Source organism: Dendrobates tinctorius, unplaced genomic scaffold (genome assembly GCF_039654945.1).
Source record: "Dendrobates tinctorius isolate UK_male_01 unplaced genomic scaffold, ASM3965494v1 ptg000097l, whole genome shotgun sequence".
Classification (NCBI taxonomy): Eukaryota; Metazoa; Chordata; class Amphibia; order Anura; family Dendrobatidae; genus Dendrobates; species Dendrobates tinctorius.
The window spans coordinates 13695176-13719497 of record NW_027361765.1 but is presented as its reverse complement, the minus strand read 5'-3'; the positions used below and the strand labels follow the sequence as shown (position 1 = coordinate 13719497).

At 45.1% G+C, this 24322-nt stretch overlaps 1 protein-coding gene across 5 annotated transcripts in view; it reads right to left on the bottom strand.

Moving 5' to 3' along the window:
* Positions 1-24322, bottom strand: part of APBA2 (amyloid beta precursor protein binding family A member 2) — a 791677-nt gene that overhangs the window by 447423 nt on the left and 319932 nt on the right. For all 5 annotated transcript variants that reach the window (XM_073586917.1, XM_073586914.1, XM_073586913.1 and 2 more), the window contains one exon: positions 75-1063. In XM_073586917.1, the coding sequence (XP_073443018.1) occupies positions 75-1025 (951 nt within the window). In that variant the 5' untranslated portion in view covers positions 1026-1063. The remainder of the gene's footprint in view (positions 1-74; positions 1064-24322) is intronic.

Genomic DNA, 24322 nt, shown 5'->3' with positions numbered 1-24322 from the left:
AAAAGATGGTTAAAAAAAGTTGAAATGAAAGTCGTCAGAAACACTAAAATATTTTAAAAGAACATGAAACCAACCTGTTCTTGAGACCACTTCTGTCTTTCTTCTGGAGTGCGAACTTTTGCTTTATAACTTCTTTGTATTTCATTATGCTTTGAAGCTGAAGGAATATTCAAAGACTTTGGTCGGCCTTCATGTCTATTTGCAGAGAGGCCTGCATCTGTTTTCTGGCATATTTCCTTATGGTCATTTGGCACATTTTCTGTCCCCACATGCTCGGGGCTCATGTCTGTTGTACTATTGATACTGCTCATACTCATACTCATTTTGATTTCTGCTACTATTTGGTCTATATCTTCCTCCTGGTCCTCACTATTGCCATCAGTTTTTCTTTTATGGAATGGCGATTGTGGAAGAGAATTACCATTAGCCTCTACAGGATAGTAATCCTGATATACTTCTTCATTTTCACTATAGTGTGTTGTTTCTTCCTGGTCTTGAACTTCCAAAGAGGAAGAATTGTCCTCCTCTAATATTTGCATCTGATTTTCTTGCCCCGCTTCTCCATCAATACATTCTTGCTGCTGTTGTTTGGATTCTGTCCATTCATCTTCCACTGCTTCAACACATTCATCTGTATCTAAGTGGTGTTCTTCGGTGTGGATATATTCCTCTCCATTGCAGTCCATGCCTTCAAGGTAACTATCATCTTCAGGACAATAACGTATATAGTAAGTGATGCCTTCCTCTTCATCTGGAAGACCTTCATCATACTCCTCATCAGAAGTATTATTCACATAATCAGAGCTTGAGTCCCCATCCCCGCTATTATCATTACAGTCTTGTTCCTCTTGATTGCTTGTAGAGTGTCTATGGTGTAATTGTGTATTTGTGTACTCATGAACCACAGTTTCCTCATACACGGCGTCCTCCTTTTCACGGCTTAAGACTTGAGGGGAAGAAGGGCAGGACCTTGGTCTTTGATCCAGCATACTAGCCCTGGTACTCTGACGTTTCCTGTTTGCCATACTGAGTGTTTCATATGACCATCATTTCATGAAAGATTCTGAAAAAGATTGAGAAAAAAAATCAGGATACCTAAGATACACATATATACATCTACATGTAAACTCTTTTCTGGTTCTCAAGTTCATTTCAGTTTTATTTTTAACATTTATAAGCAACACTGTTGTGTGTGTGTTTTTATAAATGTATTATAGTCTGTAGATGTATTAAAGAGATACCCCCAGAATAGATAAAACTCTTAATCCTGATGAGGCTGGTGAACGTGCCTTGAAAATCCTCACCAGAACGGAGATATAATTCTATATTAAAGTACGAACCAAGCAAGAGAGTAAAAGACCTTAAGTCTAAGTGTATTGATGAGATAACCTCAATCACTCCACTTCTGGCCTGACTGACAAGCTACTTTCAGTGTATCCTCCTCCCCTGCTGCTGCTTAAATCTCACACTGTTCAGTACAAGCTGCAGTTTGTCAACGGACTGTGTTAACAGAGGATGAGTTTCGCTTAGGAGTATAGTGGACTCATCACCTCTTAGACTTTTACTAAACTGAAAGTTAGACAAAGGCCACTCAGCCGTTCTAACTTGGATTTTTGGAAGTTAGCACACCTGCCTCACCAGGTCTAAATGATCTATTTAATAATATTATTATTATTATTATTATTATTTATTGTTATAGCGCCATTTATTCCATGGCGCTTTACATGTGAGGGGGGTATACATAAAAACAAGTACAATAATCTTAAACAATACAAGTCATAACTGGTACAGGAGGAGAGAGGACCCTGCCCGCGAGGGCTCACAATCTTCAAGGGATGGGTGATAATACAGTAGGCGAGGGTAGAGCTGGTCGTGCAGCGGTTTGGTCGATCGGTGGTTACTGCAGGTTATAGGCTTGTCGGAAGAGGTGGGTCTTCAGGCTCTTTTTGAAGGTTTCGATGGTAGGTGAGAGTCTGATATGTTGTGGTAGAGAGTTCCAGAGTAGGGGTGATGCGCGAGAGAAATCTTGTATGCGATTGTGGGAAGAGGAGATAAGAGGGGAGTAGAGAAGGAGATCTTGTGAGGATCGGAGGTTGCGTGCAGGAAAGTACCGGGAGACGAGGTCACAGATGTATGGAGGAGACAAGTTGTGGATGGCTTTGTATGTCATGGTTAGGGTTTTGTAATGGAGTCTCTGGGCAATTGGGAGCCAGTGAAGGGATTGACAGAGGGGAGAAGCTGGGGAATAGCGGGGGGACAGGTGGATTAGTCGGGCAGCAGAGTTTAGAATAGATTGGAGGGGTGCGAGAGTGTTTGAGGGGAGGCCGCAGAGCATGAGGTTGCAGTAGTCAAGGCGAGAGATGATGAGGGCATGGACTAGGGTTTTTGCAGATTCTTGGGTGAGGAATGAACGGATGCGTGAAATATTTTTGAGTTGAAGTCGGCAGGAAGTGGAAAGGGTTTGGATATGTGGTTTGAAGGAGAGATCAGCATCAAGGATTACTCCGAGGCAGCGAGCTTGTGGGACTGGGGAGAGTGGGCAGTCATTTACTGTAATTGATAGGTTCGTAGGGGGGTCACGTGAGATGGGGGAAAGATGATGAATTCTGTTTTGTCCATGTTGAGTTTCAGATATCTAGTGGAGAAGAAGGATGAAATAGTGGACAGACATTGAGGGATTCTGGTTAGTAGGGAGGTGATATCTGGTCCAGAGATGTAGATCTGTGTGTCATCAGCATAAAGATGATACTGAAAGCCATGAGATTCTATGAGCTGTCCCAGGCCAAAGGTGTAAATAGAGAACAGCAGGGGCCCTAGGACTGAACCTTGTGGGACTCCGACAGATAGGGGGCGAGGTGAGGAGGTGGTGTGTGAGTGGGAGACGCTGAATGTCCGGTCTGTTAGGTATGATGAGATCCAGGAGAGGGCCAAGTCTGTGATGCCGAGGGATGAGAGGGTCTGTAATAATAGGGAATGGTCCACTGTGTCAAAGGCAGCCGACAGGTCCAGGAGGAGGAGGACAGAGTAGTGTCGCTTGCTCTTGGCAGTTAAGAGGTCATTGGTGACCTTAGTAAGGGCAGTTTCAGTGGAGTGGTGTGACCGGAAGCCAGATTGTAAGCGGTCGAAGAGGGAGCAAGAAGAGAGATGGGAGGACAGTTCAAGGTAGACGTGTTGTTCCAGTAGCTTGGAGGCGTATGGGAGAAGTGATATAGGGCGATAGCTAGATACAGAGGATGGGTCAAGAGAGGGCTTTTTGAGGATAGGTGTGATGGAGGCATGTTTAAAGCTTGAGGGGAAAACACCAGTTGTTAGTGATAGGTTGAAGAGATGGGTTAGGGTTGGGATGAAGACTGTGGTGAGGTTTGGGATGAAGTGGGATGGGATCGGGTCGAGTGCACAGGTGGTGAGATGTGATCTTGAGAGTAGAGTGGAGAGTCGATCTTCTGTAATGGTGGAGAATTTGTTTTTGACGGTGGAGCGCTGGGAAGTCGGGAGGAAGGGCTCTGGGGGTTGTTGACCAAAACTGTCCCTGATGTTATCAATTTTCTGCTTGAAAAATGAGGCAAAGTCTTCAGCTGAGATGAGTGGGGAGGGAGGAGGTGCTGGGGGGCGGAGGAGAGAATTGAAGGTGTTGAATAACTGTTTAGGGTTGTGAGACAGGGAGGATATGAGAGATGAGAAGTAGGTTTGTTTAGCTGTGGCGAGTGTGGTCTTGAAAGTAGTGAGGGACTGTTTGAATGCGATGAAATGCTCGTTGGAGTGGGATCTTTTCCATCTGCGCTCAGCAGCCCTGGAAGCTCGCCTCAGCTCTTTGGTCAGGCTGGTGTGCCAGGGCTGTCTGTTGATTTTGCGAGTTTTGGTATGTGTAAGTGGGGCAGCGGATTCCAAAGCTACAGCTATTGTGGTGTTATATAGAGCGGCAGCGTCATCCGCATTGTGTAAGGAACTTATATCTGTAAGAGGGAGGAGGGATTCGGAGAATGAGTGTAGGTCAAGGTGTTTAAGATTCCTGCGAGGGTGTGAAAGTTTGTGGGGTGGGGATTGTAGACATGGAGTGAAGAGGGAAGAGAATGTGAGCAGGTTGTGGTCAGAGAGAGGAAGAGGTGAGTTAGAGAGGTTAGATAGGGAGCAGAGGCGGGTGAAGATGAGGTCCAGTGTGTGGCCATCTTTGTGGGTGGCTGTAGAAGACCATTGAGTGAGGCCGAAGGAGGAAGTGAGAGATAGAAGTTTAGTGGCAGCTGAGAGGGAAGTGTCAATGGGGATGTTGAAGTCGCCCATGATGATAGTAGGGATGTCCGCGGAAAGGAAATGAAGTAACCAGGTGGTGAAGTGGTCAAAGAAGGTGGTGGCTGGCCCTGGGGGGCGGTAGATGACAGCCAGTTGGAGATATTTGGAGATATTTGGAGATAGTTGGAGATAGTTGGAGATAGTTGGAGATAATATTGCATAATATATGCAATTTATATTGTAATATCTGATGACATATCTTCGCTGTCTCATAAATCACTTGACTTGCCTAAATAAAATTCACAATACTGTAATCTTTGTACTTGTACTTTTTTTCTCAAGGACTTAGGATATGATTTTACTTTGCAACTAAACTGATATATTGCAATGGGAATGATTTTAATGATTTCACTGTTTTGTACTGGGCTTTATGCAATATGGTTTCTCAATGATATTGGTAACAGAAAATGGTGTACAAGTTGACAAAGTAATTATTTTTAACTTTTATTATCAATGGGGCAAAGGATAATGGTGTTCAATATCAGTAGAATAGATTTTTAAAGCCTTGTGATGACTTCAAATTGGGTTAAAAAATGCCTAAATGTTAACATTTTTAGTCATAAGCTTTTACATGCTGGTGCCTCAAAAGGCTGTCCATTGGGAGGTGTTTCTACCTAAAAAGAATAACAAGAGAATCCGTGGTGCTTCTGCCACATGTGCAGTCTACAGTCCAGTCCAGGGGAGCAATTACTCTAAAATCTTTCGTAAATTAGATGCTTCCTTATATGCTGTTATCAAAAGGTCAGATGTACCCAAAAATCCCATTCATTATATAAATGAAAACTACAAATCATCCAACAAATACTATTCTCTATCACCGCTTCATTCAGTTTTGGATGTCAGAAAATTATTATTAACAAAACAATATATATTTGAAATCTTCTTAATTGTGCTGACTTAGACAATCAGAATAGCTATCCATTTATACCACTCAATATATGCTGCAAAAACAAAACGCTAAAAATTGCAGAACTGCTTATTTGCTGCTACTCCTTTTGCAAAAAAATCAAAATAATGAAAGTTGAAAGTTCATACAATATATATAGCCCAAAAGTGTGACATTAAAAACTTAACTTTTCCCATGAACAACATCCTCTTATGGCTACGTCAATAGGTTGATGGGTTAAGTGTAATCTTCCCTAAAGGAAATCTGTCAGTAGGTTTTTGCTATGTAATCTGAAGATCTGAAGATAGCATGAAGTAGGGGTTAAAACACACAATTCAAGGATGCCTCTCTTATCAAGAACCATGGTTTTGTTTGCTTGCAGTGATTGTTTTAGCACCGGGCGTTTATCACTGCTGAAACACAGCAACACGTGCATGCTAGTCTGACACGCCCCCTCCTATGATGAGCACCTAACTGTCTATGGACATTGTATATACAGAGCCTGGTGTGGGCGGAGTTAGATTCCTCAGCTCTCCTGTATTGCTAAATCTAAAAACTCTGATTGTGTCAGAACGGCTGCATCCAATAAACTAAGTGATACATCATTTGATTCAGCCCCTCTCTGCCTACATCATGCTGCTCTAAGATGAGGTAGCAAAAACCCGCTGACAGATTCCCTTTAAGTGATGCCTTCATCTTACAAATAGAGCAAACAAAAAGTTTTGATGGATCCAAGTTTTGTGACCCCTTTACTTATTCTGGCATTCACAATATGTCCTGAACCTAACAGAGTATTGCATTCAGCAGAACCCTACGTGAGTTTTCTTTGTAGACTTTTATTTCTAAATCACTCCTGTATCGAAATAAAAGTGACGAAAACCATTTCATGTGACATCAATGAGTAATACAGTCATTCAAGCAAGTGAATGCATTTGGGAAATAGACTTGCAATTGCGGTACACAGCTGTTGTTTATAATGCAGATATGGAGCTTTTCCTTGATACTAGGAAAATTAGGCAGGGAAGGACAAATTTCTTGGTATGTGAAGATTCACAAATTGTTTCTAACTTACGTTTAATATCAGACATCTAAAATATACATCTATTTCCAACGCCTTCATTTGAAACCATCTGTTGTCAAATTTGGCAAAGAGAGCAAAAACAACTATTTGCACTGAAATATCACTCCGTGACACACTTAGGGCTCAATCACACAAGCATTTTTTTAAGCATTTTCAAGAACTTGTAAAAATACGCCATGAATTTTAATTTTTTTCATAGTGTTCTCCTACCATTTCTACATCTATAATGTGTTTTCTTCTAGCTTTTTTTCTTCCAATCCAATAGAGAAGCCTATGGGAAACAGCATAAAAAATTCCATACCTACAGCAAACCCCAAAGACACTAAAAAGCAACCAGAATCAATTCAGATTAGCTTTTTCAGTAGATCTTTTGGGGATTTCTGGTTAATACAACCACTTTTTAACCCCTTCACTACCAAGGGTGGTTTGCACGTTAACTCCCGGGCCAATTTTTACAATTCTGACTAGAGTTGAGCGACTTTTGGTTTTTTAGGGTCGCGTTTCGTTTCGTGAAACCCGACTTTTCCAAAAGTCGGGTCGAGCAAGATCGTCCGATTATAGGGAAAAGTCGGGGTCGTCCCGAAACACGAAACCCAATGTAAGTCAATGGGGAATAAAAGTCGGCAGTGAGAGGAGGACAGGAAACACACCTACAGTGCCCATTTGAATGCCAAAAGCATCAATTCTTCTTACTTAAGCTTGACAACCTTAATTAACTTCATAATACAAGTTACGCACTGAAAAATGGGGGTTATTTGGCTAAAGTTGTGGGGGTGAGGGCTGGCTGCAGGTTTTCATGTGCCCTGGGCGAAAGAGCGCCCCTTTAACACATACCACAACTCATCGTGCTCCGATACGGCAGAGAAATAGCGGTATAGTACAATGAAAAATACCTCACTTTTTACATCTCATGACGAGGCCCATCTATTTCTCCATACAGAATCATTGGTCCCATATAATGTTTGAAACAGTATATGATGAGCTCCACATAATGCTACAGTATATGTTGGACCCCATGGATGAAGCTCCACTGTCTTATGGGCCCAAATAATGCTCCAAACATAATGGGCCCCATTTCTAATGCTCTAGTGTATAATGGGCCCTGTAAATGCTGCTCCAGTGTCTGATGTCCACCTTTGGAATGTTCCAGTGTATGGTGGGCCCCATCTATCATTCTCCAGAGTATAGTGCTCCCCAAAAATTGCTGTCCCAACATTGAAAACAATCAAATAAGTCTCCTCGCTAGGGAATCCCTGTACTTGTCTGGACTCCTCGTCGTCCCCATCTTCCATCTCACTGCACAGTATTTCAACTTTGCAAGTGCTGTGATCCTGAGCAAGCAGGGGGGGCCCACTCGTTGGCGACGGCACTGGCACAGGGCCCCTGATAGTACGGTGGTGTGTCTGATGGCGGGTGGGCCGAACCTGCACTTTCATCTGCAGCTTCCTCTTTGTCACCGTGTAAGATGGAACTGTATATGGGAAGGGTAACCTGAGTTTCATCAGGGTCAGATTCAGGTCGTGCAGCGTGCGAGGGGAATGTAGTGGTCTGGGTCAATGTACCAGCAGATTCATCGAGCAGTGGCTGGGCATCAGTGCACTTGTGTCGCCCCCAGGAGTACGGTCGCCACAGTGGCATTACCTTCTTCCTAGGGAGTGTGATGTCATGCTTGGGAGCAACGAACGATCTCTCTAGCAGGTTAACTGATTGAGCGGCGTTATTCCCACGAGTCATGACCCTCCAAACAGCGTTCATGAAGGCAAAGTGTTTGTTTTACGTGGGCAGTATGGTTGCAAAGCTGAACCTTAAAGGAATGTCCAGAAGGGCACCACCAGGAGTGGAGCCTACGGTTAAATTCGACTCCACCTGGGAAACCTCAACCATGCCAGCTACAGAACAGATGCACACATTGCAAGCTTAATTCCGTTAACGAACGAGACTCCGTCATGCCCCGCGGTCCGAGTCCGGCTTACTAGAGGGACACGTGAGGCTCTGGCACATGAGATTGGCCAATAACTGGTGTGTCATGCCCTTACATGTCCGTGGCTGCATGTGCGCTACACTGAAAAGGCCAGCGTTTGTCGCTTACAGGTGCAGATAACCCGCTGAACAACGTTAGTGATGGGGATCACTGATTACAATTATTACCCGCGAACAATGATTTCCCAGTAAGTGCAGGTCAACCGCAGTTCCGGAATTAGGCCTAACCATCATTCCTGAAAAAATGAAAAACTTACGTGTGCAAACCACAGGTGCTGTAGCTTGCTTAACAGCTCGCCAGCCGTTCTCACGCCCAGTATGGATTACACGTGATTGCACAAAGGTGAGAAAGGGTACCGTATCCCCAGATAACATGTATGGATAGCGTACACATTCAAAATATATGTCTATACATCAGGAGGCAGGCTCAGACGGTGTTAGGCCCAGTATGGATTGCACGTGATTGCACAAAGGTTAGAAAGGGTACCGTATCCCCAGATAACATGTATGGATAGCGTACACATTCAAAATATATGTCTATACATCAGGAGGCAGGCTCAGACGGTGTTAGGCCCAGTATGGATTGCACGTGATTGCACAAAGGTTAGAAAGGGTACCGTATCCCCAGATAACATGTATGGATAGCGTACACATTCAAAATATATGTCTATACATCAGGAGGCAGGCTCAGACGGTGTCAGGCACAGTATGGATTTGACGGCCCAGACTACACAACGGAGGAGCAGGGAGAGGTAAAGATTGCAAATGCTGAGGCCCTGCCCAAGCAAGGGGGGCCCACTCGTGGGCGTCGGTACTGGCACTGGGCCCCTCATAGTACGGCGGTGTGTCTGACGGCGGGTGTGAACCACCACCGTCAGAGACACTTGATTGCACTATGAAGGACCCTGTGCCAGTGCCCGCGCCCAAGAGTCGGCCTACCCACCTGTCCAGGGCAACGGCACTCGCACGGTGTCGTGCGCTAGGTGGTGACCCCGGCCATGGGGGGGGAGGCAGCACAGTTAGGGAGTTTTAGAAAGTGGCATATGTTAATGTTGGACATTCAACTGATGCAAAAGGTGAAATAGGTCAAGTCCCAGGAAGAGGTGGACCAAAGCAAGCCATTTTTCTGTCACCCTATGTGTCATCAGGGGAAGGTGGGACAAAATCCTTTGAAACCCATGCATGGTTCATTTTAATGAAGGTTAGATCATCCACATTTTGGGTTGACAGACGGGTCCTTTTTTCTGTCAGGATTGATCCAGCTGCACTGAAGACTCTTTCCGATAGCACACTTGCAGCTGGGCAAGCGAGCTCCTGTAAGGCATATTGTGCCAATTCAGGCCAGGTGTCCAGTTTAGCGGCCCAATAGTCAAAGGGGAATGACCTGTGTGGGAGAACATCGATATGGGAGGAAAAGTAGTTTGTAACCATAGTTGACAACTGCTGTCTCCTGTCACTTTCCATCGATGCAGTATTACCAGTTGTGTGAGCGGTACTTGAAAAATCAGTCCACAACATTGTCATGAAACCCCTGTCTCCAACGCCACTTCTGCTGTGTGCACCACGAACACCTCTGCCAAGCTGCCCCTGGCCCGTACGGCTCGTGTGAGAACCATCACCGCTGCTGTGTGCTGGGAATGCCTCAAGCAACCGATTTACCAGAGTTGCTTGTTTATTAGCCAATATTAGGTCAAGGTTCTCCTGTGGCATGATGTTTTGTAATTTGCCTTTATAGCGTGGATCCAGGATGCTGGCCAACCAGTAGTCATCATCGTTCATCATTTTGGCAATGCGTGGGTCCCTTTTTAGGATCTGCAAGGCATAATCTGACATGTGGGCCAATGTTCCCGGTGTCAATGATGCACTGCGAGTGCTGGTTGGAGGAGCACTTTCTGGCAAATCCACATCCCTCCAGTCACTCACAAACCCTGTACCAGACCTTGCAACGCCAACATTTTCACTTGCCCCACGAGATGCATCCTCCTCCCCTAAGTAATCATCCCCATCATCATCCTCCTCCTCCTCTTCTTCCTCCACCTCGTCCAGGAGAGGTCCCTGAGCAGACAATGGCTGAATGTCATCAAGGATTCCCTCCTCCTCTTCCTCCTCATCAACATTGGCTGCAGACGCCTGCTCCTTAAGGTGCGTCAAAGTTTGCATGAGCAGACGCATAAGTGGGATGCTCATGCTTAGGATGGCGTCGTCTGCGCTTACCAGCCGTGTGCATTCCTCAAAACACTGAAGGACTTTACAGAGGTCTTTCAGCTTCGACCACTGCACACCTGTCAACTCCATGTCTGCTCTCAAAGTGCCTGGCCGTGTATCCTCCCACAAATGCATTATGGCCTGCCTCTGCTTGCACAGCCGCTCCACCATGTGCAGGGTGGAGTTCCACCTTGTTGCAATGTCGATAATGAGGCGGTGGTTGGGAAGGTGGAGCAATCGCTGCAGCTTCTGCATACGAACGGAGTGTACAGGCGACCGGCGGATGTGCGCGCACAGTCTTCGCACCTTCTGGAGCAGGGCTGTTAACTCCGGATAATTTTTGAGGAAGCACTGCACCACCAGGTTCAAGGTGTGAGCCAAGCAAGGTATATGGCTGAGTTTTGAAAGGGCTATGGCTGCCACAAAATTACGGCCGTTATCACTAACTACCTTGCCTGCCTCAAGATGTACACTGCCCAGCCATGACTCAGTTTGTCGCTTCAAGTACTCGACCAGCACCTCGGCGGTGTGTCTGTTGCCCAAACACATCATCTGCAACACAGCCTGCTGACGCTTTCCACTAGCTGCTCGATAGGGGGACACATCATGTGCAACAGTGGCAGCTGGAGATGGAGTGCTCGTACGACTGCGTTCTGAGGACGAGCTTTCGCTTCTGGAGGAGGAGGAGGGTCGAACGCCTACAGCCAACTGTTTCCTATACCATGGGCTAGGCAGCACTGTCCCACCACCGCTGTCCCCTGTGGATCCTGCATCCACCACATTAACCCAGTGCGCAGTGATGGACACGTAACGGCCCTGGCCATGCCGACTGGACCATGCATCAGTTGTGAGGTGCACCTTTCCGCTCACTGACTGCTTGAGTGCATGGACAATGCCGTCTTTCACATGATGGTGGAGGGCTGGGATGGCTTTGCGAGAGAAGAAGTGGCGACTGGGTAGGTCATAGCGTGGTACTGCATAGGCCATGAGTTCGCGGAAAGCTGTGCTTTCCACCAACCGAAAGGGCATCATCTCAAACGAGATTAGTTTGGCAATGTGGGCGTTCAAACCCAGTGTACGCGGATGAGAGACTGAGTACTTTCTTGACCTACTCATAGTGTCTGGGAGGGTGAGCTGGACTTGAGATCTGCATATGGTGGAAGTAGCGGTGGACAGGGCGGACTGAGAGAGGGTTGATGATGGTGATGGAGTTGGTGTTCTTTCTGATGGCCTAGAATCAGTCTTTCGTTGATATAACAGTGGGATTCCCTGACTGCTGTGGCCTTGCAACGACACCTCAACATTTGCTGCTGTGCTAACCGGTGGGCTTACAGTGGGGGAAACAAGGTAGCGTTGCTGACTACATTCGTTGTGATCAGTTGCACATGTGGCACTTGAGGTTTGGTGTTGTGTCCACGCTTGCAAGTGCATGCTGGTTAAATGTCTAAGCATGCAACTGGTATTCAAATTTTTCAGATTTTTCCCTCGGCTAAAGGTCTTTGCGCACTTCTTACAGATAACCTTGGCCTGATCATGAGGATTTTGTTCAAAAAAGTGCCACACTGCACTCTTCCTACTTTGGCAGACATTTTGCAGCCTAGCACGCTATGATCTTTTGACCCTCTGGACAAGCTGTCCAGCAAGTCTTTTGATGTTTGGAACCTGTCTTTGGAGTGCTCCGGTCCTGCCAGATAACAGCTGTTGCGATGTCGATGTCTGCTGTGGATGCTCCTCATCTGAGCTATTGGAAGCAGCACCCTCTTCCCCCAATGGATGCCAATCTGGGTCAACAACTGGGTCATCCATCACGTCCTCTTCTATGCCATGTGCACCTTCCTCTGTGTCACCGTGTATGGTGGTATAGTGTGCGGGAAGGGGCACCTGAGTCTCATAAGGGTCAGAATCTGGCTCTGTACACTGCGAGGACAATGTAGTGCTCTGAGTGAATGTACCAGCAGAATCATCCATCAGCGGCTGTGCATCAGTGCACTCCATGTCAGATTCATCTTGGCCTGGGTAATTCACCATTTGACTTGATAATCCAGGCATGGTATGTGAAAACAGCTCCATGGAGTAATCAGTAGTATGGCCTGCGTCATCCTTCAATCTTGGTTGGGGTGAAGGACACAAGGAAAGGTGTGGTTCATGAACATGAGCCTCCAATGACGACTCAGTGCTTTTACTTTTTACAATTGAAGAAGAGGAGGCGATAGAGCTGGAGGCTGAGTCAGCAATGTAAGACAAAACTTTTTCCTGATGCTCTGGCTTTAAAAGCGGTTTGCCAACTCCTAGAAAACTAAGCGTTCGAGGCCTTATGTAGCCAGACGATGACGCAGGCTCAACACCTCCTGCATTTGGTCCTATTTTGCTCTTGCCACTACCATCAGATCCACCACCAACACCATCATTACCAGCTGCCAACCCCCGCCCAATTCCACGGCCTCTTCCACCAGACTTCCTCATTTTTGGTAGAAATGTAGACAAAATCCAACAAACTATATAGTAATGTAAAACAAGGTACAAGGTGTCTATAGGACAGGGGAGATTTTGAATTTCTGCAGACACTTGTGGACACTGGACACTTCTGGATTGTGTGAGGCCCACTGATATCTGAGCGCTATGTCACAGGCTCGATGGCACAGCTGTGACAAAAGTGACGAGAGGATAAGGGAGATTTTGAATTTCTGCAGACACTTGTGGACACTGGACGCTTTTGGATTTTGTGAGGGCCACTGATATCTGAGCGCTATATCACAGGCTCGATGGCACAGCTGTGACAAAAGTGACGAGAGGATAAGGGAGATTTTGAATTTCTGCACACACTTGTGGACACTGAACACTTTTGGATTGTGTGAGACCCAATGAATATCTGAGCGCTATGTGACAGGCTCGATGGCACAGCTGTAACCAAAGTGACTAGAGGATAAGGGAGATTTTGAATTTCTGCACACACTTGTGGACACTGGACACTTTTGGATTGTGTGAGGCCCAATGAATATCTGAGCGCTATGTGACAGGCTCGATGGCACAGCTGTGACCAAAGTGACTAGAGGATAAGGGAGATTTTGAATTTCTGCACACACTTGTGGACACTGGACACTTTTGGATTGTGTGAGACCCAATGAATATCTGAGCGCTATGTGACAGGCTCGATGGCACAGCTGTGACCAAAGTGACGAGAGGATAAGGGAGATTTTGAATTTCTGCACACACTTGTGGACACTGGACACTTTTGGATTGTGTGAGGCCCAATGAATATCTGAGCGCTATGTGACAGGCTCGATGGCACAGCTGTGACCAAAGTGACTAGAGGATAAGGGAGATTTTGAATTTCTGCACACACTTGTGGACACTGGACACTTTTGGATTGTGTGAGGCCCAATGAATATCTGAGCGCTATGTGACAGGCTCGATGGCACAGCTGTGACCAAAGTGACTAGAGGATAAGGGAGATTTTGAATTTCTGCAGACGCTTGTGGACACTGGACACTTTTGGATTGTGTGAGGCCCACTGATATCTGAGCGCTATGTCACAGGCTCGATGGCACAGCTGTGACAAAAGTGACGAGAGGATAAGGGACATTTTGAATTTCTGCACACACTTGTGGACACTGGACACTTTTGGATTGTGTGAGACCCAATGAATATCTGAGCGCTATTTGACAGGCTCGATGGCACAGCTGTGACCAAAGTGAGTAGAGGATAAGGGAGATTTTGAATTTCTGCAGACACTTGTGGACACTGGACACTTTTGGATTGTGTGAGGGCCACTCATATCTGAGCGCTATGTCACAGGCTCGATGGCACAGCTGTGACAAAAGTGACGAGAGGATAAGGGAGATTTTGAATTTCTGCAGACACTTGTGGACACTGGACACTTTTGGATTGTGTGAGGCCCACTGATATCTGAGCGCTATGTCACAGACTCGATGGCACAGCTGTGACAAAAGTGACTAGAGGATAAGGGAGATTGGATTGCTTTTAAAAAAGCAGTTTGCAGAGCAGTGGGTAAACAGCAATGCCAGCCTGTCAGGAAGCCTTAAAAGGCAGCCCAACAACCAACACCACTGATACACCACTATATAGCCTCCCCTTGCACTGCACACACAGTGACTGGTGTGTTGTGCAGGCCAAATCGCTAGCAGCAGAAGCAGTTTTTTTTTCTTCTCAGCAGGACAAAAAAAAAAATTGGGATTGCTTTTAAAAAAGCAGTTTGCGGAGCAGTGGGTAAACAGCAATGCAGGAATGTCAGGAAGCCTTAGAAAGCAGCCCAACAACCAACACCACTGATACACCACTATATAGCCTCCCCTTGCACTGCACACACAGTGACTGGTGTGTTGTACAGGCCAAATCGCTAGCAGCAGAAGCAGTTTTTTTTTCTTCTCAGCAGGACAAAAAAAAAAATTGGGATTGCTTTTAAAAAAGCAGTTTGCGGAGCAGTGGGTAAACAGCAAAGCAGGAATGTCAGGAAGCCTTAGAAGGCAGCCCAACAACCAACACCACTGATACACCACTATATAGCCTCCCCTTGCACTGCACACACAGTGACTGGTGTGTTGTGCAGGCCAAATCACTAGCAGCAGAAGCAGTTTTTTTGTCTTCTTCCCTGCCTAACGCTCTCCCTACAGAATCAGCAGCAACCTCTGCCAACTGAGATTGGCAGAAGTAAGATGGCGGTCGGCGTGCACGCCCTTTTATACCCCCTGTGACGCCCACCAAAGCAAGCCAATCACTTGCATGCCCTTCTGAAAGATGGTGGTGACCCCTGCCTATGTCATCACGTTGCCCACAGTGTCCGTGGATCCTGATTGGCTGAAAAAGAGCGCAAAACAAACTTTTGAAACGCGACTTTGGCGCGTAAGTCGCCGACCTCGTGGCCGACCTCATCCTAGGGTCGGGTTTCGTTTCATGAAACCCGACTTTGCTAAAAGTCGGCGACTTTTGAAATTTTTCGACCCGTTTCGCTCAACTCTAATTCTGACCACTGTACCTTTATGAGGTCATAACTCTGGAACGCTTCCATGGATCCCGGTGATTCTGACAATGTTTTCTCGTGACATATTGTACTTCATGTTAGTGGTAAAATTGCATTCAAATAACTTGCGTTTATTTGTGAAAAAAATGGAAATTTGGCGAAAATTTTGAAAATTTCGCAATTTTCCAACTTTGAATTTTTATGCCCTTAAATCACAGCGATACGGCACACAAAAAACTTAATACATAACATTTCCCACATGTTTACTTTACATCAGCACAATTTTGGAACCAAAATTTTTTTTTGTTAGGAAGTTATAAGGGTTAAAAATTGACCAGCGATTTCTCATTTTTGCAACACCATTTTATTTTTAGGGACCACTTCACATTTGAAGCCACTTTGAGGGGTCTATATGATAGAAAATACCCAAAAGTGACACCATTCTAAAAACTGCACCCCTTAAGGTGCTTAAAACCACATTCAAGAAGTTTATTAACCCTTTAGGTGCGTCACAGGAATTTTTTTAATATTAAAAAAAAAAATGAACATTTAACTTTTTTTCACAAAAAAAATACTTCAGGTTCAATTTTCTTTATTTTACCAAGGGTAACAGGAGAAATTGGACTGCAAAAGTTATTGTGCAATTTGTCCTGAGTACGCTGATACCTGATATGTGGGGGGAACCACTGTTTCGGCGCATGGCAGACCTCAGTAGGGAAGGAGCGACGTTTGACTTTTTCAATGCAAAATTGGCTGGAATTCAGATCGGACGCCATGTCGCGTTTGGAGAGCCCCTGATGTACCTAAACAGTGGAAACCCCCCCAAGTGACCCCATTTTGGAAACTAGACCCCCCAAGGAACTTATCTAGATATGTGGTGAGAACTTTGAACCCACAAGGGCTTCACAGAAGTTTATAACGTACAGCGGTACAATTAAAAAATCATATTTTTTCCACAAAAATGATCTTTTCACCCCCAATTTTTATTTTTCCAAGGGTAACAGGACCCTAAAAGTTATTGTGCAATTTGTCCTGAGTACGCTGATACCCCATATGTGGGTGTAAATGACTATTTGGGCGCATAGCAGAGCTCGGAAGGGAAGCAGCGCCATTTGACGCTTTTGGCTAGAATTGAGATCGGACACCATGTCGCGATTGGAAAACCCCTGATGTACCAAAACAGTGGAAACCCCCCACAAATGACACCATTTTGGAATCTAGACCCCCCAAGGAACTTATCTAGATGTGTGGTGAGAACTTTGAACCCCCACGGGCTTCACAGAAGTTTATAACGTACAGGAGTACAATTAAAAAATCATATTTTTTCCACAAAAATGATCTTTTCACCCTCAATTCTTATTTTTCCAAAAGTAACAGGACCCTAAAAGATATTGTGCAATTTATCCTGAGTACGCTGATACCCCACATGTGGGTGTAAACCACTATTTGGGCGCATGGCAGAGCTCGGAAGGGAAGCAGCGCCATTTGACGTTTTTGGCTAGAATTGAGATCGGACACCATGTCGCGTTAGGAAAGCCCCTGATGTACCAAAACAGTAGAAACCCCCCACAAATGACACCATTTTGGAAACTAGACCCCCCAAGGAACTTATCTAGATGTGTGGTGAGCACTTTGAACCCCCCAGTGCTTCACTGAAGTTTATAACGTCCGGGCGTGAAAATAAAAAAATCATATTTTTTCCACAAACATCATCTTTTAGTCCCCATTTTTTTATTTTCCCAAGGGTAACAGGAGAAATTGGACCCCAAAAGTTGTTGTCCAATTTGTCCTGAGTACGCTGACACCCCATATGTGGGAGAAAACTACTGTATGGGGACACATCGGGGCTCGGAAGGGAAGTAGTGACGTTTTGGAATGCAGACTTTGATGGAATGGTCTGTGGGTGTCATGTTGCCTTTGGAGAGCCCCTAATGTACCTAAACAGTGGAAACCCCCCACAAATGATCCCATTTTGGAAACTAGACCCCCTGAGTAACTTATCTAGATGTGTGGTGAGCACTTTGAACCCCCAAGGGCTTCACAGAAGTTTATAATGCCCAGGCATGAAAATAAAAAAATCGTATTTTTTCCACAAACATGATCAATTAGTCCCCAATTTTTTTATTTTCCCAAGGGTAACAGGAGAAATTGGACCCCAAAAGTTGTTGTCCAATTTGTCCTGAGTACGCCGATACCTATATGTGGGAGAAAACTACTGTATGGGCACACGTCGGGGCTCGGAAGGGAAGTAGTGACGTTTTGGAATGCAGACTTTGATGGATTGGTCTGTGGGTGTCATGTGCGTTTGGAGAGCCCCTGATGTACCTAAACAGTGGAAACCCCCCACAAGTGACCCCATTTTGGAAACTAGACCCCCTAATGAACTTATCTAGATGTGTGGTGAGCACTTTGAACCCCCCAGTGCTTCACAGAAGTTTATAACGACCGGGCGTGAAAATAAAAATATCGTATTTTTTCAACAAACATCATCTTTTAGTCCCCATTTTTTTTATTTTCCCAAGGGTAACAGGAGAAATTGGACCCCAAAAGTTGTTGTCCAATTTGTCCTGAGTACGCTGATACCTCATATGTGGGAGAAAACTACTGTATGGGCACACGTCGGGGCTCGGAAGGGAAGTAGTGACGTTTTGGAATGCAGACTTTGATGGATTGGTCTGCGGGTGTCATGTGCGTTTGGAGAGCCCCTGATGTACCTAAACTATTGAAACTCCCCACAAGTGTCCCCATTTTGGAAACTAGACCCCCCATGGAGCTTATCTAGATGTGTGGAGAGCACTTTGAACCCCCAAGTGCTTCACAGAAGTTTATAACGCCTGGGCGTGAAAATAAAAAAAACATTTTTTTCCGCAAAATTATATTTTTGCCCCCAATTTTTTATTTTCCTAAGGGTAACAGGAGAAATTGGACCCCAAAAGTTGTTTTGTAATTTGTCCTGAGTAGGCTGATACCCTACATGTGGGGGTAAAACACTGTTTGGGCGCATGGCAGAGCTTGGAAGGGAAGGAGCACCATTTGACTTTTTCAGCGCAGAATTGGCTGGAATTGAGATCAGACGCCATGTTGCCTTTGGAGAGCACCTGATGTGCCCAAACAGTGGAAACCCCCCAATTATAACTCCAACCCTAACCTCAACACACCCCTAACCCTAATCTGAGCCCTAACCCTAGCCCTAACCCTAACCCTAACCCTAACCCTAGCCCTAGCCCTAACCCTAACCCTAGCCCTAACCCTAGCCCTAACCCTAGCGGGAAAATGGAAATAAATACATTTTCTTTTAGTTTTATTATTTTTCCCTAACTAAGGGGGTGATAACGGGGGGTTTGATTTACGATTTATGGCAGTTTTTATGTTTGGCGGCTGTCGTACGCTAAAAGACGCTTTTTATTGTAAAAATAGTTTTTGCATCACCACATATTGTGAGCTATAATTTTTCCGTATTTTGACCCACCGAGTCATGTCAGGTCTTATTTTTTGCAGGACGAGTTGACGTTTTTATTGGTACCATTTTCGGGCACGTGACTTTTTTTATCGCTTTTTATTCCGATTTTTGGGACGCAGAATGAACAAAAACCAGCGTTTCATGAATTTCTTTTGAGGGGTGCGTTTACACCGTTCCGCGTGCGGTAAAATTGATAAAGCGTTTTTATTCTTCGGGTCAGTACGGTTACAGCGATACCTCATTTAGGTCGTTTTTTTATGTTTTGTCGGTTTTTTGCAATGAAAACAATTTTATATAAAAAATAATTATTTTTGCATCGCTTTATTCTGCGAGCTATAACTTTTTTATTTTTTTGCGGATGATGCTGTATGGTGGCTCGTTTTTTGCCGGATAAGATGACGTTTTCAGCTGTACCATGGATATTTATATGCGTCTTTTTGATCGCGCGTTATTCCACTTTTTGTTCGGTGGTATGATAATAAATCATTATTTTTTGCTTCGTTTTTTATTTTTATTTTTTAAGGGGTTCGCTAAAGGGGTTAACTAATGGGACAGTTTTATAGGGCAGGTCATTACGGACGCGGCGATACCAAATATGTGTACTTTTATTGTTTTTTTTTATTTTATTTTGAAAAAATGGATTTATTGGGGAATATTTTTATTTTTTTTTACTAATTTATTTAGCGATTTTTTTTTAATTATTTTTAACACTTTTTTTTTTTTTACTTTATTACCTTGTCCCAGGTGGGACATCACTGTCCTGTGACAGATCGCTGATCTGTCACAGGCACTGCTGCAGACTTCCTCATGCCTGCGCTTTGCAGGCAGTGAGGAAGTCAGCTCCCTGCAGGCCCCCGTCGCCATCTTGGATCCGGGGGCCTGTAGGGAAAGAGCCCCCCGCAGCAGCGCTGCACATTGCGCTGCCGTGGGGGGCTCAGGGAAGCACGGAGGGAGCCCCCTCCCTGCCGATGCTTCCCTTTAACCCCCGGTACACCGCGATCGCGTTTGATCGCGGTGTGCAAGGGGTTAACGTGTCGGGGGCGGTCCGTGACCGCCCCTGACACATTGTGCCGGGTGTCAGCTATGATAATTAGCTGACACCCGGCTGCGATCAGCGGCGCTCACCATGTGGGCGCCGCTGATCGCTGGGACGTAATATTCCGTCCATGGTAGTTAGGTCCAGGGTCACATGGACGGAATATTACGTCCTTTGTAGGTAAGGGGTTAAAAAATGCCATAAAAGATTTTACCAGTAGCATTAACTACGGCCATGGGAGTACCTAGGTTTGATACAGATGGTTGATTATGCATGGTCATTTTCCATTGCAGAGATTGAAAGGTACAAAATCCCGGCAAGTGTGAAACCAAATTTCATGGAATAAACGGAATATGAAAATGTAAATATAAATAGGTATATTCAACGAAAAACAATAAAGTAATTACATTACTGTTTCCTATGGTGCTTTTCAATGAACAAACCTACTACAAAGGTCAGTAACCTCCTTATTAAATGAGATCTTCAAATGAGCACGTTACTTCATTTTACAGAAGAAACAACTAACAAATATAAACAAGGGGAAACTAATAGAGTAAAAGCTAATGATCGCGGATTCCTCATTATGTATGGCACTTAAAGACCTTGGTAAGCAACGACAATTCAATAGTCAAGGTGACACAAAGACATTTCTTAATGAAACACCCCATTAGTGAGCGAACCCTTTATGCAGCTTTCTAACAGTTCTCCGTGCCGAGTGCACATTACAGGCTACACAATGCTCTGTGGCTATGGAATCTCTGCAAATATCACAGGTAATACATTTACCGATCAATTGCTTCCTTCAATCATCCAAGTAACTGATCAAACTATATGTTATTCATTTTCAATGAAAATCATTATACCGCAACACACAAACCAAATGCGAGAACTGCAAGGCAATCAGAAAAGGACGTGGCACAACAATCTCAGGCTGGACACCTACTTAATATCCATTGATAGTAGAAATGATCGAATCTTTTGAAATTCAATCAGCTCTACTATTAATGGATATTAAGTAGGTGTCGAGTCTGAGGTTGTACTTCCCCATCCTTTTCTGATTGGCTTGCAGTTGTCATTTTTTTTAATTTAAATGAGTCGCACCATCATCCATTTTTCAATGAAAACTAATAACTAAAAATTTGATTTGCAGCAATTCCATTTGTCCTAAAAAGATGGGTATAGCACTCTGAACTCTCCTAGGATGTATCTCTGTTTTTTATATACCGTATATATGTACAGATACAATGGGGGAAATAGTGCCAATTTTGCAAGTTTTCACACCTATAAAGAACGGAGAGGTCTGTCATTTTTATCATAAGAAGACGTCAACTGAGAGAGATAGAATCTTAAAAAAAAATCCAGAAAATCCCATTGTATGATTTTTACATAATTCATTTGCATTTTATTGCATGAACTAAGTATTATTATGGAAGAGTGCAGGAGTAGGATGTAAAACCACATCGGGTACTCAGCTATATTAGTGTAGATGGCAGAAGATAAAATCAGACAGGCAGTGTACTGTACAGGAGCAGACAATGCACATAAGTATACAGTAAATTCTAGAATTGAGCGACTTTTGGTTTTTTAGGGTCGCGTTTCGTTTCGTGAAACCCGACTTTTCCAAAAGTCGGGTCGAGCAAGATCGTCCGATTATAGGGAAAAGTCGGGGTCGTCCCGAAACCCAATGTAAGTCAATGGGGAATAAAAGTCGGCAGTGAGAGGAGGACAGGAAACACACCTACAGTGCCCATTTGAATGCCAAAAGCATCAATTCTTCTTTCTTAAGCTTGTCAACCTTAATTAACTTCATAATACAAGTTACGCACTGAAAAATGGGGGTTATTTGGCTAAAATTGTGGGGGGGAGGGCTGGCTGCAGGTTTTCATGTGCCCTGGGCGAAAGAGCGCCCCTTTAACACATACCACAACTCATCATGCTCCGATACGGCAGAGAAATAGCGGTATAGTACAATGAAAAAACCTCACTTTTAACATCTCATGACGAGGCCCATCTATTTCTCCATACAGAATCATTGGTCCCATATAATGTTTGAAACAGTATATGATGAGCTCCACATAATGCTACAGTACATGTTGGTCCCCATGGATGAAGCTCCACTGTCTTATGGGCCCAAATAATGCTCCAAACATAATGGGCCCCATTTCTAATGCTCTAGTGTATAATGGGCCCTGTAAATGCTGCTCCAGTGTCTGATGTCCACCTTTGGAATGTTCCAGTGTATGGTGGGCCCCATCTATCATTCTCCAGAGTATAGTGCTCCCCAAAAATTGCTGTCCCAACATTGAAAACAATCAAATAAGTCTCCTCGCTAGGGAATCCCTGTACTTGTCTGGACAGGTGCTGTAGCTTGCTTAACAGCTCGCCAGCCGTTCTCACGCCCAGTATGGATTACACGTGATTGCACAAAGGTGAGAAACGGTACCGTATCCCCAGATAACATGTATGGATAGCGTACACATTCAAAATATATGTCTCAGGAGGCAGGCTCAGACGGTGTTAGGCCCAGTATGGATTGCACGTGATTGCACAAAGGTTAGAAAGGGTACCGTATCCCTGGATAACATGTATGGATAGCGTACACATTCAAAATATATGTCTCAGGAGGCAGGCTCAGACGGTGTTAGGCCCAGTATGGATTGCACGTGATTGCACAAAGGTTAGAAAGGGTACCGTATCCCTGGATAACATGTATGGATAGCGTACACATTCAAAATATATGTCTATACAGCATGAGGCAGGCTCAGACGGTGTTAGGCCCAGTATGGATTGCACGTGATTGCACAAAGGTTAGAAAGGGTACCGTGTCCCTGGATAACATGTATGGATAGCGTACACATTCAAAATATATGTCTATACAGCATGAGGCAGGCTCAGACGGTGTTAGGCCCAGTATGGATTGCACGTGATTGCACAAAGGTTAGAAAGGGTACCGTATCCCTGGATAACATGTATGGATAGCGTACACATTCAAAATATATGTCTATACAGCATGAGGCAGGCTCAGACGGTGTTAGGCCCAGTATGGATTGCACGTGATTGCACAAAGGTTAGAAAGGGTACCGTATCCCTGGATAACATGTATGGATAGCGTACACATTCAAAATATATGTCTCAGGAGGCAGGCTCAGACGGTGTCAGGCACAGTATGGATTTGACGGCCCAGATTACACAGCGGAGGAGCAGGGAGAGGTAAAGATTGCAAATGCTGGGGCCCTGCCCAAGCAAGGGGGGCCCACTCGTGGGCGTCGGTACTGGCACTGGGCCCCTCATAGTACAGCGGTGTGTCTGACGGCGGGTGTGCACCACCACCGTCAGAGACACTTGATTGCACTATGAGGGACCCTGTGCCAGTGCCCGCGCCCAAGAGTCGGCCTACCCACCTGTCCAGGGCAACGGCACTCGCACGGTGTCGTGCGCTAGGTGGTGACCCCGGCCATGGGGGGGGAGGCAGCACAGTTAGGGAATTTTAGAAAGTGGCATATGTTGATGTTGGACATTCAGCTGATGCAAAAGGCGAAATAGGTGGAGTACCAGGAAGAGGTGGACCAAAGCAAGCCATTTTTCTGTCACCCTATGTGTCATCAGGGGAAGGTGGGACAAAATCCTTGGAAACCCATGCGTGGTTCATTTTAATGAAGGTTAGATCATCCACATTTTGGGTTGACAGACGGGTCCTTTTTTCTGTCAGGATTGATCCAGCTGCACTGAAGACTCTTTCCGATAGCACACTTGCAGCTGGGCAAGCGAGCTCCTGTAAGGCATATTGGGCCAATTCAGGCCAGGTGTCCAGTTTAGCGGCCCAATAGTCAAAGGGAAATGACCTGTGTGGGAGAACATCGATATGGGAGGAAAAGTAGTTTGTAACCATAGTTGACAACTGCTGTCTCCTGTCACTTTCCATCGATGCAGTATTACCAGTTGTGTGAGCGGTATTTGAAAAATCAGTCCACAACATTGTCATGAAACCCCTGTCTCCAACGCCACTTCTGCTGTGTGCACCACAAACACCTCTGCCAAGCTGCCCCCGGCCCGTACGGCTCGTGTGAGAACCATCACCGCTGCTGTGTGCTGGGAATGCCTCAAGCAACCGATTTACCAGAGTTGCTTGTTTATTAGCCAATATTAGGTCAAGGTTCTCCTGTGGCATGATGTTTTGTAATTTGCCTTTATAGCGTGGATCCAGGATGCTGGCCAACCAGTAGTCGTCATCGTTCATCATTTTGGCAATGCGGGGGTCCCTTTTTAGGATCCGCAAGGCATAATCTGACATGTGGGCCAATGTTCCCGGTGTCAATGATGCACTGCGAGTGCTGGGTGGAGGAGCACTTTCTGGCAAATCCACATCCCTCCAGTCACGCACAAACCCTGTACCAGACCTTGCCACGCCA